The 18,162-nt window shown below is 45.0% G+C and overlaps 1 protein-coding gene across 4 annotated transcripts in view; it reads left to right on the top strand.

The window, feature by feature from the left end:
- The window catches only part of LOC134578157 (circularly permutated Ras protein 1-like), a 110,331-nt gene that overhangs the window by 61,180 nt on the left and 30,989 nt on the right, over positions 1 to 18,162 (top strand). For all 4 annotated transcript variants that reach the window (XM_063437161.1, XM_063437160.1, XM_063437162.1 and 1 more), the window contains 6 exons: positions 9,408 to 9,827; positions 10,778 to 10,855; positions 12,326 to 12,411; positions 14,274 to 14,435; positions 15,961 to 16,020; positions 17,053 to 17,142. In XM_063437161.1, coding sequence (XP_063293231.1) covers positions 9,408 to 9,827; positions 10,778 to 10,855; positions 12,326 to 12,411; positions 14,274 to 14,435; positions 15,961 to 16,020; positions 17,053 to 17,142 — 896 coding nt within the window. The remainder of the gene's footprint in view (positions 1 to 9,407; positions 9,828 to 10,777; positions 10,856 to 12,325; positions 12,412 to 14,273; positions 14,436 to 15,960; positions 16,021 to 17,052; positions 17,143 to 18,162) is intronic.

Raw genomic sequence — 18,162 nt, 5'->3', positions numbered from 1 at the left:
ATACAAAGACATAAACGCATGCAGAGACATATAGGCATGCAGATACATACATACAGAGACATACAGGCATACATCCGAATACATATAGGCATACAGATACATACATACAGAAACATACATACAGAGACATACATGCGTACAGAGGCATACATGTTCCCTAAATTGGGAATTGTGTAGAATGGATCAGAGAAATTGAATTGTTAAGTTAATGTACTCAAAAACTAGTTGGAGTTAAAATTTCTATTTCCAGCTATTTTACCATTAAAAATGTAGCTCCCTTGTCAACTGCCCCTAGCATTTTTGCCCACCCTGTTGGTAATTGCCTCTAAATTGTTAATATTATGAAGCAGCTGACACAGTTAATATGTGCAACGATACATGTGTTGAAGAAAAGCCAAACCCTTAAATACTGGCGTCTAAGGCAAATTCTTATTGTTGTTCTAGAGGAGAGACATCTGTAAATTATAAGTACTTTTTAAATTCTGGCTTTCGGACAGGTGCATTGTTCTCATTCATATCCTTATTGGGGCATACATAGTTGGCAACATCAAGTATGGTGACATCACATCATAACACTCATTTGTACAAGTCCTTATTGCTATACATTCAGAACAATATGATCATTTGCCGGGACAACTTACTATTGAAGCCTAGACTGTCAAGACTCTAGTGTCCAAATCGATAGTTGGCAGATAATACGCTTAGTGCTGATGCTGATGCGTAACAACCTTGTGAGTTATATGACACATGCCTTTACAAGGTTACAATCATAAATGGTGGACATACCACCTGCAACTCCAGAGGAGTTAAAACAAAGAAGGACTTTATCTCGTACTCCACTTTTCAAGAATATAATGGTTGTTTCCTCACCATCTCTAAGATCCCAGCAATTCCACCATCAACATCCTGTCAAGTTCTTATGATCAGCCCAACAAAGCTCTGAAAAGCGACACACATGAGCCAAATGGGTCGCACTAAACGCCCGGAACAACCCCAGACCCCCAGGAATCCACAGCAGGGGCCCCTGGACGGGTTTCTCCTCCCGCAACAGGGCGCAAGCGGAGAGGGGGAAAGCCCCAAGATGGCGCCGACAACCCCCACGGGGACGGACAGCACAGCCCTCGCAAGAATCGAGGACAGGCTGAGGAGCCTAACGGACTCTATGGCCACTAAGGACGACCTGAAAGCCCTTACCTCCACTATACAAGAGACCTTTCGAGCTGAGATAGCAGGACTCCGAGCAGAGGTCTCATCCCATGCGGATCGCATTGCCCGCACGGAGGAGGCCGTTGAGGCCCTCACAACACATCAAATGTCCGCGGACACCGCAATAGCCCGTCAGGGTACAATGCTGCTCTCGATGAGACGACACCTTGAAGACCTGGATAACAGGGGCAGGAGGTGCAATATTCGCATTAGAGGAGTGCCTGAGACTGAAGGTATGGCAGAAAATGCTATCGATATCCTTACAGAACTTTTTCAGACCATCCTGCAGCCGACCTCACCAGAACATATCGAATTTGAGAGGGCACACAGGGCTGCTAGGCCCAGATCTGCAGAGGATGGACCGAGAGACCTCATATGCTGTCTCCACTCCTTTCCCGTTAAAGACGCCATTATGAGGAAGGCCAGGGAGAGACCGACATGGCCTTATAGAGACACACAAGTCACACTTTATAATGATCTCTCCCCGATCACCCTAGAGGCCCGGCGGGCCCTCCGCCCTGTGACTACTGCATTGAGGGAACGTGACATCGCCTACAAATGGGGGTTCCCCTTCGCCCTCATGGCCAGGCATCGCAATGGATGGACTTCTATCCGGTGGCCCGAAGATGTTCCTCGATTCATGGGAGACCTAGGCCTTCCCCCTCCTGCTGTACCTAACTGGATCCTGGGCCCGGCGGCCCCCCCGACGAGACCACCGAGACCGTCTCGAAGAAGAGAAGCCCGATCCCCTTCCACCCAGCCCTCCAGACGGCGTCCCAACCCGACTTCTCCGGAAGAGTAAGACCTGCTTCATTCTCCTTGGACCCTGGTTCTGTGCCGTATCCTGACACTGCTCCCGAACCCCTCGTACAGCTATTGACTCCAGCCTCCCAGCTAACCTGGCCCTCCTCGAGGCAGGTTCTAATCACAGGTACATTGGGCCACCCTTTTTCTTTTGGGGGGGGGATGGGATTTGGGATACCCATGGGCTGGAGACCCAGACCCCGGGGCTCATTCCAACCTGGCGGAGGTCTGCCGGCACCGCTCCTTACGGGGGCTTTCCCACTGTTCCATCCGAAGCGGAACCTCCTCACTGGGACTGGGGCACGATGGTTTGGGAGGGGGGATACCGGGGGGGACTGAGCCACACAGCTACACCCCATGGAATATGGACTGCACCCTGAGAGGACCGACTCCCATGACACCACGTAGATATTGTTTCCCTTTTTTACCTCATCTTCTCTGTGTTGTATAGCCTTCTGGCCTAAAATGTTATAGATGTGGGGTGTGGGGTGGGGGGTGTATGGGGGACATCGTGCATGATCTTAGTTCTATCCCTCACATCACCCGGTTACGAATGTGTCCCCATCACCGGGTGACGTAATGCTGATAGATCGGGTTGGAACGGCCAACATATGTATACTGGTAACTGCTCTCGGGAGTGGGTGGTGGGGTGGTGGGCATGGAGGGAATGTTGTGTGTATCCAGACATGACTCCCCCCCCGCCCGAGTAACGCTCGTTGCTGGAGGGGGGTGAGGTGGCATGGTGGCGGAGAAGCGACATGGGCTATGCATAGTACCCTAGGACCTCTGACCCCCATACTGCCATATAGATATGATTTTTTTGTCAATAACGTTCTCCATTTATTCACTCATATGTATTTGCAATATGTTTTCAGGTACGGGGTGCGGGGTGGGGGACAGCACTGGGGTTGTTTTACACGTTCCCTGCAATGTTGTTTTCCCCGCATGGATGTTGCAGGCCCACCAGTGAGGTTATAGTGTTATCGTGGCTTTCCCACCCACCCCCACTCCCGACCCACACACGATGCCAACCAGGCTAATACCCGGCACCACCCTCACCCCTTCCCCCCCCCCCCTTCCCCCCCCCTCCCCCCCCCCTCTTTTTTCGAAGAGCCACCTCGGGGGACCTATATTATTATGTTGATCCACGCCTAGGCTTACACCTTAGGTTTTGCTCCCCTACGCATGCTGTTCTTGCATTGCTTTACTACGACCATGAGACCGTGCACTGGCGGGACTGGCATCTGCTCAATAGTATGTTAAACCTGTCGGATAGACGAACCCATTATCTTTACACCAGCTGGATAAAATGCTTGTGATTGCGTTACTTGGGATGTCACGGAGACCTCTCCCCCCCCCCCCCCCCCCCCCCCCACCGTCCTGTGATATGGGACACATGACTACAATCTGTATAGGGGTTTTGAGAGGTCCACGGGGGCTGGGAATGGGCACGCTCACGTGCAGCCGGCCTCCTCACACTGGCCCTATGCTGCTAGGAAGCATAGACGTCCCCATTTATTATGCTCAGACACGCTTGACTCAATGCTTGCAGATAGGGGCCGGACGGGGCGGACGATACCTTCACCTGTTAGACCTACCCTCTTGGGCGGAGCCTGATCCGCGCTTCCCACACCATACACTCGTGCTACGAGTTGAGCAGCTAGGCTGTGGTTCCCCCCCTTCCTGGGCAGGTACCGGAACGAGGCACCACTAGCACTAGTTGCAGCACGAGATCTACTATCCATATCTCTATCTTTTACTAAAAGATCGCATTAGACACTAAAAACTCCCTTTTTCTACACTAGCCCTAAACGGGCGCCATCCTCCTGGGATCCGGAACCTGGTCTTGACTACTTGACCCTACCCCGTCTGTCTCCCACCCCTCCCCCCTTTGCCTTTTTCCCCTCTCGCCTCCCCCCCCCTCTTTCCCTGGCTTGCGTCAGGACGTCGAACTCAGCCGCTGCACCCCCCTGGGAACACGACTTAGCCCAGATACAGAGGTGTCTCCGGCTCTTAACCATAATATATCACGAAAATGGCCTACCGCGACTCACCTATTAGGATCCTCACACAAAACTGCAGAGGCCTTAACATACCCGAACGAAGGTCGCACCTTCTGAGGGAACTAAAGAAAAAACACATATCAGTTGCCATGATTCAGGAAACTCACTTCAAGTCGGGCGCGGCGCCCACACTCCAAAATAGACACTACCCACATAACTTCTTCTCCAACCACCCGACGGCCCACAAGGCAGGTACGGCTATCATCCTGGCTGCCGAACTCGAGTTTAAAGAACTTGAATGTGCTCAAGACTCCCAAGGACGATACCTTTTCATCAAAGGGATTGTTGCTGATAAAATATATACCTTTGCTAATATCTATGCCCCCAACCGGCGGCAAGCTCCATTCCTACGAAACGCCCTACATCTACTGGAAGACTTCACGGATGGTATTCTAGTTGTGGGGGGGGACTTCAATGTACCCTTAGACCCATTCCTGGACTCCTCCTCGGGGCATAGCTGCGTCCCACAGACCAGCTTACGATCTATTCGCAGATCCCTGGAGGAGCTACGGTTGGCCGACTGTTGGAGAACGCTCCACCCGTCGGACAAAGACTACACCTACTACTCTGTCCTCCACAACCGCTACTCGCGCATAGACTACCTTTTCATCGCACAAGAAGGTCTTACCCGCCTGCTTAGATCCGAGATAGACCCCGCCACATGGTCGGATCACGGTTCGGTCTGGATAGAGTTGGAGTCCCCCCTGTTCCGCCCCTCATCATGGACATGGAGACTCAACGAGGCACTCCTACTAGACCCCACCGTGAAGGACCAGATAAAGCAGGACCTTGAACACTACTTCAGGGAGAACGATACACTCGACGCCTCTCCAATATCCGTGTGGGAAGCCCACAAAAGTGTCATCAGGGGGGTACTTATACGCATCGCTTCGCATAAACGAAAAACAACTATGATTGAAATGGCAGACCTATACCAGAAGATATCATCACTAGAAGGTCAACATAAACGCTCACAGCTACACAGTGTCTATGGGGAATTGATGGAACACAGGAGGAGACTTAAGGAGCTCATCACTAAAAAACACCTTCGTACCATACAACGCACAAAGGGATTTTATTATGCCCATGCCAATAAAGGGGGGAAATACCTAGCAAGGCTATTAAAAGGCCCCATGCCTCGCACGCAAATACGGAAACTGCGTTTAGCTTCCAACGAACTGTCCTCTTTCCCGCAAAAAATAGCCGATGAATTCAGAACATTCTATCAAACTCTCTATAACCTACGCCCACCCCAACAAGGAGTACAAGACGGAAACCACGATAGGCGCATAACGGAATACTTGTCCACCACGATCACCAATATGATAAACCAAGACCCAGCGAACGCACTTGACGCCCCGCTCAGCGTGGAGGAGTTAGCGGCAGCCCTCAAAACGACCAAGCCAGGCAAAGCCCCGGGACCGGACGGCTTCTCGTCCGGATATTATAAAGGATTCTCTAACCTTTTGTTGCCCTGGCTGACGAAGGCGCTCAATGCGGTAGGCGAGGGTGGGAACCTGGGTGCGGAGTCCTTAGCAGCTACCATCACAGTTATGCTTAAACCAGGAAAGGACCCACTACTATGCGGCAACTACCGCCCCATCTCTCTTCTGAACGTTGATACCAAACTGTTTACAAAGGTCATGGCGAGCAGATTGAACCACCTTCTGCCGGACCTAATCCATGTGGACCAGACGGGCTTCATCCCGGGACGAGAAGCGAGAGACAGTACCCTTCGCCTGTTCTCCATCCAGCAACACGCCAGAATGACCAAAACACGACTATTACTTCTTTCAACAGATGCGGAGAAAGCATTTGATAGGGTCGACTGGAAATACATGCTGGCAACATTACAACGGATGGGATGTGGGCAGAGATTCCTGGCCTGGATATCGGCACTATACAGTAATCCACGCGCTACCGTGAGAGTCAACGGGTCCACGACCGCGGACTTCGCGATCAATAATGGCACGCGCCAGGGTTGCCCACTTTCCCCCCTTCTGTTCGCAATGTCATTAGAACCGTTACTCCAGGCGATCCGCATGAACCCGGACATCCAAGGGTACACATGGCAGACAACAAACCACAAGGTAGCCGCATACGCGGATGACCTTTTGTTTTTCATACAAAATCCCAGGACAACTCTTCCTAATCTCCTCTCAGAATTCGACAAATTCGGCCGCATTTCAGGCTTCAAACTTAACCTCTCCAAATGCGAAGTCCTGAACATTACAACCCCTACAGAAGAATATATATCCCTGGGCCAGCAATTCCCCTTCACATGGTGCCAAAGCCGAATGAAGTACCTGGGAGTCTGGGTAACCACAGCCCCGGAGGACTCTTACCGATTCAACTTTGACCCCCTCCTCAAATCTGTTATAATAGACCTGAAAAGGTGGTCTCATCCTCATCTAACATGGCACGGCAGGATAGCCGTGATCAAAATGAATATCTTGCCAAGGATCCTTTACCTCATGCAGACGATTCCACTGGCTATCCCAAGCACCTTTTTCTCCTCCCTAAAAACGTCTATCATCAAGTTTGTGTGGCGCGGAGGACGTTCCAGGATCCGACATGATATCCTATGCCGCCCAAGGCCCCGTGGAGGGCTTGCCCTTCCAGACATCAAGAAATACCATCAGGCTACGATAATGCAACGGATTCTGGACTGGCACCTTAGCCCAGTGGAAAAACAATGGGTCACATTAGACAGGGGACTAGCGGGGCCGTCACTTGAGGTGGAGGTTTGGGGGAACCCAAAGGGACGAACACCCAACGAGGAAGAAGGAAGCCCGATTCGACAGACGTTACTTGGTTGGAAGTCGCTGAGAAGTGCGAGCCACGTCTCACCCTCCCCTAGTCCCATGATCCCACTCACACACAACACGGAGGTTGCTGGAGGTATACCATCGGGTGCATGGCCCATTTTGAGCGACAGGGAATATATCCCCATCTACCAGGTCCTTGACAGGGGCAAATTACGTGACTTCACCTCTCTCATGGGTACACACCCCGGGACACCTATCGCGGTACTTAGGTACCTACAGTTGCAACACTACTACAACTCAATTCCACACAGGGATCGTCTACACCGAGATCTCACCTGGTTTGAGGGCCTTTGCGACCGAGGCGAGCAACTAGAGCATGCAATCTCGACATTATACCAACACTTGCTAATAGGAGACTCGACCCAGGCCACCACTTTTCAACGCCAATGGGAAACCCAACTTGGAAAGTCACTAACCCCAGCACAGTGGGACACGGCTTTACTCTGGCAACAGAAAAGCTCTATGAGCTCGTTTTATCAGGAGGTTAATTACAAACTTATTTCCTCCTGGTACAGGACCCCGACCGTACTCCACAGGATCTATCCATCGATCACCCCACTGTGCTGGAGATGCCAGACGGACCGCGGATCACTTATGCATATCTGGTGGGACTGCAGGGACATCGTTCCATATTGGGCGATGATTAAAGACGCTGTTTCCGACATATTGGGAGACATCCCGGAATGGACCGCGGAACTAGCCCTACTTCACATATCGCCACTGTCTATCCGGACATACAAACGATCCATACTACGCCACCTACTTAACGCCGCTAAAGCAAATATCCCAGCACATTGGAAACAACGCGATCCACCTACTAAGAAAGAATGGATCCGAAGGGTTGAAGATATATATGAGGCGGAAGGCATGCAGGCCTCCCTGACAGGCCGTGAAACGAAACATCTAGAAATGTGGCTCCCATGGTTCACATACATCACTCGATATAGACAATCGGACACCACTCCCGCAACCTCTAGCGGAGCGGCACAAGCTGTGGGACCCACTTGACGCAACCAGACCCCCTCCTACTTATCCTCACCTTCCCCCCCCCCTTTTTTCCCCCTTTCTATCCCCACCTATCCCCTCCTCACCTTCTTTCCACCCCACAAGATTCGGACCGGAGGACTGAGACCAGGAGGTCATAAACCAGATTTTAAGGGATATAAAACTACACATACAACACAATACACCTTTAGGGAACGTATACTCTTAACTCTCACAGGGCTCGGACACACCCCCGTGCTCTGGGAACAGGAACTAAACTTAGCAACACGCATCACCCCGACTAACCCTGAGACGTAGAAAGGCCTAGGCCCACAGCACACAACGCTAACCATATAGACATACACCACACTCAAAACTGAGCTTAGCTGGATAAACAGACCACCACTTACTCATATGCACTAAAGCGAGCTTGCTACACTATCAATGAGGACGACAGGTCAAAAGCATACTGGGACTCTCGCATTTCACAGACCCTGACTGGAGGGTTGGGAAGGGAGACCGTAATCTGACCCACTTATAACATGGAGATGTTGGGGTGCACCATGGGCACGCCCAATTAGACTCTCGACTATGATTACCCCCACCCTCCAGGGATCGCCCTGAGAACCTTACGCCGTCCCGGGAACCCACAGTAGAAAGGGATTGGCGGGTCACCTATTGATCTGATCCTTCGACATCCCAATCTAACGCTTTCACCCTGTCCGGTGCCTCTGGCACTGCCTACACCGCATATGTTTATATTAAGCTCCCAGATTACTATGTCTAATAACGATACGTAATAGCTAACGACATATCATTGTATTGTATGATACTTCCAACTTACCCTGAAAATGTCATCCTGTATGTTACCTTTCTCCCGTGAACAATGTTATTGTACCATTTATCTCACACTTAAGTTATTCTTTTTTCATACGGAGCCCTGCGTGCCTCCTTGCTGATACTAATGCTGAGACATCTGCATTTTGACTTACTGTTTATCTTATAGTTGTTAGAAACCTGCGAGTTTCACCTGTTTAATCATACTGATTGCCTTACATGACATATGATTACTTAATAAAAAGATTTACAAAAAAAAAAAAAAAAGTTCTTATGATCACAGTGGTTCCACCATCCGGTGCGGTCACTCAAATATGAATTGTAGCAAATTAAAGTCCAACTGCCAAAATTTCCAAGTTCTAACTAGAGTGAAATATTTAGCATGCATTTTTGGCATTCTGATTTAAAGTTGCTACAATATGAAATTTAATGGATAAACTCATTATAGGAAAACTCCAATCCCATAATGATCTTCAGATTGCTAAATTACTTTAGCAGATATGTCCCTTTCCCTAGAGGCTTACTTTATTTCAACAAAAATACACACTTTTGTAAAACACATTTGTAACAGCCTAGTGCTTTTCATTGAGACACATTGGTTTCAGTCACGGAAATGATGATACTTGTTTGAGACTTGAGAAGTTAACTGGGCGAATTAAACCTTTCCCTCTCTCTCCCCTTTTAGAAATTCAGAAGTCATCATTCAGTAACTTACCTCCTGAACAATTTTATGTGGATGTACTACCTGCAACTTCTGAAGAGATGAATAAGAGAAAGTCACCTTTTGGGAACCCACCAGTTCCAGAACTTCATCCAAGGCCAGTCTGCAATAACCCACCAGTACCACCACCATCTCCTAGGCCAGTTTGTAAGAACCCACCAGTACCACCACCATCTCCTAGGCCAGTTTGTAAGAACCCACCAGTACCACCACCAACTCCAAGGCCAGTCTCCAATAACCTACCAGTACCACCACCAACTTCCAGGCCAGTCTACAATATCCCAGCAGTACCAACTTCATCTCCCAGGCCAGTCTGCGAGAACCCAGCAGTTCCCCCACCGCCTCCCAGTGCAGTGCACGAAACTACTGTAACTTCAACCCCTGGTATAGTCACTTATTTATGTTGTTTACATATGTTTCAGGTTTTGAAGCTTTGCATGTTATGTTGTGCTGTAGTTTTGCTGCTGCTTAAAAAAAAAAAAATCAGGGCTCATCACTAATGTCCGAATGGTCCCACACAGAATGGTGAAAAAACATTTGGTTACATATAGGACATTTCAAACTGCAAAATCTAGACATTGTTCATACTATTTAATGTCCTCATATTCCAAAACAAACGCCGAATGAGTCTGAGTGTTATCCAGATTACAGCCCGATTGAATGACTGAAATCCAGATATGATTGTTAAAATATGGGATTTAATTTTAGATATTGCTAAATAAAGTTGTCTGTTCTGTCTTGAAGTGCAACCATGTTGGAGACATTTCTAGAAACTGCTACAGCCAATCTACCATTGGCTTATTTTTATTGTCTAATTTGTACTAAATGTTTCATCAGGGTCACCTTGGCTGGTTGCCATCATATGGTCATATAGTAACTTACTGGAGGCACGATGCATGACCCAGTTCCTGATATATGTTACCATATGGCGGTTAAGAAAATACTATTTGGTAGTTAATGGTTTCTGGAAGCCTCTTAAATGTAAAATCCGCATTGAATTCCTGTATAAACATTTCTCTCACTTCAAGGATGGTTTAGAGCAGGGGTCCTCAAACTCCGGCCCCCGAGATGTTGCTGAACTACAACTCCAATGATTCTCTGGCTATCTATGTAATTCAAAGAATCATGGGAGTTGTAGTTCAGCAACATCTGGGGGGCCAGAGTTTGAGGACCCCTGGTTTAGAGTAATAGGAAAGGCAATAAATGTTTTTGGACAATATAACATATATATTTATAAAATATTTATAATTTATTTATCACTGTCAGCATTTGAGGTTTTTAATTAATGTGTTTTTGATGATTATAACGTTTAAAAACAATCAAATTATCTCTAGCTTCTATTGAGATGCCCCAGTTACCAGCAAACTGCAATATTCTGCTCCTGAATATCGGGAAGTTGATAGATACGTGTGGTAAGTGAATATCAGTCTGAAGATAAGAAATGTCTGAACCTATTTTTTTTTTATAATTTGCATTCTCTTTACCTTATAATAATCTAGTTTTAAAGTGAATTTCAAATTTAAGGTCTACGTAGGTAAACTGAAAAAATCGCTAAGTCACCTCTACTTTCAGTCCAGCTAATGTGGCCTTAAATTTGAAATGTATTTTAATTAATTTTGAATTGCCACTATAACCAATATCCATGTTTATAATAATCATGTTTAAAATTAATCTTTTTTTTTTTTTGCGTTGTTTAAAACAAAAATACAAATGTAATGATGCTAATAGCAGGTGAACACTAATATCTAACATATGGATTCTACTTGTTAAATCTGAGGTTTTCTTCAAAGGAATACTACAGTGTTTAAAGCCAGTGTGTTGATAATGCATTTAAATAAAGAAAAGTGATTAAGTAATGAAAGTAAAAAAGATTCACTGAGTGTTCATGGAATATCTGTTAATGCACTGTTACCAGAAACAGCAGACATACCCCTCCCATACCAGGAAGATGCTCCACCAATGAGGAGCCTCTCGTTTTGGTCTATAATCTATATGGCTTCTTTTTATCCCCAAATTCCCTTCCATCAGATGTTTATGGGATAAGTAGTTTAGCATCTAGCGGTCATTCCAAGTTAAAAGGTATGGGCCAGTGACTCAATCGCATCACTGGCTGTGCCCGAAAGGAGGCCTGTCAGCCCGAATAAGAAATGACTGCAAATTGGGTTTATCACCTTATTTGTGACTGAGTGTAAATGTGTACGTTTATGAAGCTACTCCCTACCACACTTCCCTCTTGGCTATTGACTTATTAGCACACTCTGAAGATACTTCACCTCACTTGTTTCCTGTAAAATATGGTAGAAAAGTAGTATTTTAATATAATTTACCATAAAGTTTAATTCTATATTCACCCATTTGCTGACACCATCATGGCTCCTGGTGCCTCCTGTCTCCAGCCCACTAAGTCTCCATTGAAGTTGTCATTTTGTTACATGCAAGCATAATTATGGCAACCACCGTGCATGTACAGAATAAAGAACAAAAATTAGGGCAACACTACAAGTTGCAGATATGCACACCAATTGAAAAATACAAATTTGCTAATGTTTTGGGTTCCCTGCTTTCTCAATGCATGTCCAGTACTCAACTGTGTATGCACTGTTGCCATGACAGAGAGCAGGAGAACGGCTCCTCTGTCTGTCAGTTGTCAGCAAAGTGATCGAAGAGATGAAGGCAGCTATGTTTTCAACGTAGCTCTTTGGTCTTACATTTTAACTTCACTTGTCAGTTTTTAAAATTCCTGATTAGTAAATACATGGGTTTAGTAAATAAAGTCTTGAGTCTAGAAAATATTAAGTCTTGAGTATTGAGTGCAGTTGGTAATGATTTTAAATCTTTTGTGGATATGTATTGTTTTAAGACTTGTTTTGTTCTGCTCTTAGATACCACAATGAACACGGAAACCCCATCTTTGTGTAGAAGTTGTAATGCCTGTCTATCTACTTTGAACCAAGTACAAGAAAACAAGGTGATTATAACAGAATTTACAGCGCAGTTAAGTTCCGTGTCAGAATGGTTTGTTTGTTTACTTTTGTAAGACTATTGTAGACATGGTGATAATGCTGATATCCCTGAAATTTGTATTTTAACATCTCATACAGTTAAATGCACTCAGTTGCACTTTTCTGAGTTTACTGTTGATAGTACAATAGGATCCGAATTTAGAGTCAAGCAAAGCTATTCAGTTAAATGTTTGCTGGGGATTGTAAGTGAATTTAAAGTGAATTTCACATTTAGGCCGCAATAGCGTAATTGGAAAATGTCGCCATTTCGGTTGTGTCTTCAGTTTGGTTATTTTGGTCTAACATTTGAAAATTCACTTTCACTTCATTTTCAGTTTTGGACAATTCACACTCGTGAATAAAACCTGTATGTATTTTAAACGAATTTAATGAATTTTAATATATATCATTCTTTAAAATCTTTTAAAGGAAAACTCTCATTCCATGATAACGTAAAGGGTTGCTCCAAGCATCATTATTATTATTATTATTACTGTGGACAGTACGGTCTGGTGTAATGGTTATAATGTCTGGAGTACCCGGCCCAGTCTCCTGGTAATGGGGCAAACCATTTTCCTGCAGTTTATCCTCTTACCTGGTTCTCCAGTGGGTGCTGTGGGTCCTCTATGGCTGTTTATGTGCATCTAGCTTTTGCAGAACTGCCACTCCTAATGACTATTCTTTGGCTGAGAAAATCACCTGACATCAGCCAGTCAATGCAACTCTGTGCATAGAAATGTGCACACATGTAACATTAGTCAGCCCCGACCTCTTCTTCTGGGCTAGCTAGTAACACCAGGGCCGCCATCAGGGCATGACAACCATGACCGTTGTCATGGGCCCAGCAGTCCTGAGGGGCCCGGAGTTCCGGGCCCCACAATCCATATGTGCACATACATATATAAAGCACACTCAGTCTTCCCTTCCCACCAGCTCCTCTGTTGCTAACTCTCACGAGCATGGTGGCCGTGAGAGCGTTGGTTTACCATGGCAATGCTCCACACAGCACGCAGGCCGGTTTTGCGAAAGTTAGAGACAGAGGAGCTGCTAGGAAAGGAAGACTGAGTGTGCTGTGGGCTCCAACTGCAGTGAACAGCACCTGGCTCCCGACACCATGCCAGTGGACCACCAGGGAATGCGATACCCCCCATCTTGGTCACATATAAGATGCACACTGCATCCATTACACACTCATGGCATCCACTTTACACATGTACTCTGCATCCACTACACACACACCACATTCAATACACACTGCATCCCTGTGGGCGGACTCGGTGGTGGGCATCAGGGGAGCAGACTTTGAGCTGTGTCAGGGGCCCCAAAATATTTTATGGCAGCCCTGAGTGACACTCTAACGACGCTTTTGGAGGTGGAGTTACAAATCTGGCAGCAAAGGGTTAAACTCTGTGCAGCGTTTCATAGCGAAACACTACACATACAGACTACAGGCACCATGAGCACTTTAAATCCCTGATCACTGGAGTAACCCTTTAATCTTAGGGAAGTTGTTATGGTGGCAAGAGTGCATGTGTTCCGTCTTATCTTCCGTGGTTAAACCTTTTTCAGAAAGTAAGACAGTGCCCAGGTACACCAGCCTCCATGACAACTTTATTGAGATTAAGTTGTAATGAGGACTGGAGCCAGCCATGAGTGCTCCTTTAATATGCATCAGACTGTAGTTTGGCGTTTAAATCTGCATTGTTATATTGAAACACTTTATCAATGTATCTGGTCCAATTTTTGCCATCACGGGAGCAAGAATGAATCATGAACAGTATCACTTTCATTTTTTTATTTTTGTTTTTTTTAATTTAATTTTTATTAGACTTGGACTTGTGTTTTCTGTGGTACTGGGAATTTCATTGGAGAGAATGAACAATATAACAGCTTAGGAGATCAGTTCTTCTTCCGAGGACAGCAGAATGTTGAAGATGACCTGTTAATATTTTGCATTGACATCTCTGGGAGCATGAGTGTGACAATAGAGGTACGGAATCATCATTAACACATCGTTTTTCACGTCTTATAAAGAGACAAAAGATGACATGTAAAGTAATTGTGCTATCTTAAAACCATCAGCTCTAGTCTCGTTTCCATGCTTTTTGTTGAAAAGGAATTGCTAAGGAATTTTAAACAACAACAGCCAGTAGATGTTTGTGGATAAAATCTAGCAGGTGCCCATGGTCTAACTCGGTCTTTCTACATCCACCTCCGGTGATAACGACAACCACTTAGTATTTACTCTTTCATAAAAGTAGCTGAATGTGGGAATAGAAGTTTTGGAGTTCAGGGTTAGTGTAGCATTAGTGGGAGGAAATGTTAGTGGGTGCTAAACGCAAGTGTGAACTTGGGTTTATGGGGTTTAGAATCCGAAAGTCACATGGGGCTAACCTAGCTTCACATTACTGTAACTTTCACTGCTCTCAGCCTTGCTATATTGAAGTTACAATCCACAGATACAAGGGTTCTTGTAGCATGGGTGCGACACAGCTCAGTAGATGCATAATTTTATTGTCAATTCTAAAGTAGAATGTTGCCAGACCATGTCATTTTATTCAGAGGTATTTGTGCTACTGTGACATTTCGCCTTTCCTGTGTCTGATATCCCTGACCTGGACTGGTTTTTATTCTGCTTTGTCCTCGGCTTGCTATGTGACCATTCTCTTTATCATTTTGCCTTCTCTATGCATTAAGTTTGGCCACCTTAAGGGCTAATAATATGTATCTGTCCTTTACCCTGTGTCTGTGAATAGTGCTCTTTCAAGCTTTGTGTCTTGGGTACCTTCCATACCTTGACAGCATGACTATAAGGGTGGATTCCCCATGCCTCTTCTTCCCCCGCCTCCCCAAAATCCTAAACCCCTAAACCTAAATAACCCCTAATTCGTAAGTTCCTCTAAACCTACAGCATGGGCTACACTGCTGAACACAGCTTGTCCTTTTTTACACTGCACTGTATTTTGTAACAGTTGGAGCAGATCAAAGATGCTACTATTGGACCATAGTATGTCATCAATGTTTTTTCCTATACCGTTTTTGTCAAGTATTTTTTTTAAAGGGTTACTCCAACCAAAAATAGAGTTGGAGTAACTATAACTGGCATAGTTCCTCCCCATAAAAAAAAATAGGGGAGGGGGGGCATCCCTAAGGCCTGGCTGAGAGGAGGACAGGTTTTGCATGCCGTCCAGACAGATGTCCAATCTGCACAGATTTAACTTTGGCCAGCCGGGATCTCTCAATCTGGGCTGGTTAATGACGTTGCCATAGGTGAGGTTACATCTTCGGCAGCGACATGCATTTTCTGTGTATGCTGAAACACTGCACATACAGACTCAAAGCATCACTTCAAGCCAGTGAAGTGGTCATGGTACTTCGAGTAGATTCTCATGAGTCTTTGCTACTCATCTACTTTATGGATCTCTGCTATAGTTGGTAAGCGTTTGAGTGTTGCTTTGCTTACAGATGTCATTATGTATACAGTTTCCTAACATAAGTCATCTCCTTTATTTCAGACGCTGTATGACAACAGGCCTGGATCTAATGACCAAGTTTTGTACACGTCAAGAATGGAGGTAACACTTTTAACTTTGTTATAAAAATTCATTGTATATTATTATATATTGAGTTCCAGAAATGGAGGCAGCACTGTACGATTATATTTTTTATGGAATTACCTTTATCTTTTTAAGCTCTAAACACTCTTAGTGTAAAACATTATTTAAAACACTACAGATTGCAGTTCCTTCATATATAGAAATTGATGATTTTCCACCAGATAGGTGATTTTTGCTTCACTTTATTGAAATGTAGTTTACCACAGTTTTCAGTGGCTAAGGGTGGCCATTGCTGGTGTTTTGAGAATCAGATATCTATTTGTGCCATGATGGAATGTTGTAAACCTGCATAGACGTAGGTTCTTCATTACTTTCTTTTAGGATCCACCTGCAGGCCAGAAGTAGGTGCTGCCATCCCTGCTTTAGTAATTTAGTGACTTGTTTGTCATTGGTGGCCACAGATACCAGTACACAAACCGGGATAGTCTGAAATCCTGGTACGTAGGAAGATCCTCAAGACATGTCCAAGTTCCCTTGGGGTCAAAGCATTACTGAGTTGGACTTTTGTTGGACTGAATAAGTCACTTTTTGCACCTTATATGGGTGGAGGTACTCTAGGCTACAATTATGTGTGGAGCACAGTAAGGTACAGCAGTGATGGAAATACTCAGTTTACTTGGTTTAAATGCTTATTATGACTATAAGTCCTTAACCTATTGCCCACCAGAGTTGTGAAGCTAAATATTATAGAAACAATGGAATGTTGAAAGAAATATACATTGTTATTGTTGCAACAACAAACTATGTAAAAAATTCTGAAACTAAGCTCTGAACATGGAGTAAATAGTTAGAACATTCTACTCGATTCATTGTTGTAAGCAGGGCCGCTATCCTTCAGAATTGCATTCTCCAATAACTAGGACACATTGAGAAAGAATGTTAGTAAAATAAAAACATTCTTTAATCATACATGTTCCGCACAAGAATCATTAAATGGATGGCTTGAATAATGCAATAATAATACCATATTACATGTTCTTCTAACTGCAGGCCATGAAATCTGGATTGATAAAATGCCTTAATTTCCTCCATAGTCATCACCCAAAGAAAAGAGTGGCCCTCGTCACGTTCAGTGACCAGGTAAGTGACTCGATGTCTCCTACACCTTTCTGAATAATAGACCTGTGCATTCCTTGCACTTTTACCAAAACAAATTGATCAGTTTGACATAGATTTGTCTGCCAAATACAAACCCTTTTCATACATTTTTCGATTGATAAGTCAATTAAAAAAGTAATAGAAAGGGTTCTATGCCGAGTTCAATGATTCATCATTGAACAAATAGATTTGTTTAAAGACATAATTAGCACTGAGCAATGTTTTTGTATAGAGTATGTGTTTGTGAACGTGGGGTGGTGTTTGTATGTAGTGTTGGCATTTTAATGCATGGGTGTGTTTGTATATAATGTTAGTGATAGAATACCGAGATGTGTTTGTATATAGTGTTGACGTTTGAATGCAAGGATGTATTTGTGTGCATTTTTGGCAATTGAATGCTGAGATGCACTTACACTGCTACACACACACACTGAGCACATACGCACACACTGACATACATGCAAATGCACTTATACACATACAGACACACAGATGCACACATTGACACAATGCAGATACACAGAAACACAGGTATAAACATTGAACCACATGCAGATACAGACACACAGATACAAACACTGACATACATTCATATATTAACACTGACACATACAAATACACAGACCCACAAAAACACACAATGAAACACATATAGACACACATGCTGGTAAAAATGTATACATATGTAGCCACCCTTTAATTTCCTACCTTTTGGATGCAGGAGGGTGGCTTCTTCTGACTGAGGCTGTTGAGAGATAAGTCTGTCTCTCCCAGTTTGCGCCTTCTCCTCGTGTCCCTCCTGCGCACCATTCCCTGTACCTCCCTCCCTGCTTATAATCTTACAGGACCCGGTCATGCTGTTAAAGGACCACAGTGCACAACTAAGCCACTGATGATACATGCCTATCGGGTGACCTATAGTGCTTAGGGATTGGTCACATGAAAAGCACCGGTACAGCTACAAAGTGGCTAGAGTTGTTATCAGAGCTGGACTGGTGCACA

This window comes from Pelobates fuscus, chromosome 11, assembly GCF_036172605.1.
Source record: "Pelobates fuscus isolate aPelFus1 chromosome 11, aPelFus1.pri, whole genome shotgun sequence".
Classification (NCBI taxonomy): domain Eukaryota; kingdom Metazoa; phylum Chordata; class Amphibia; order Anura; family Pelobatidae; genus Pelobates; species Pelobates fuscus.
Note: the sequence above shows the minus strand (reverse complement) of the source record. Positions and strands in the feature narration are given on the sequence as shown.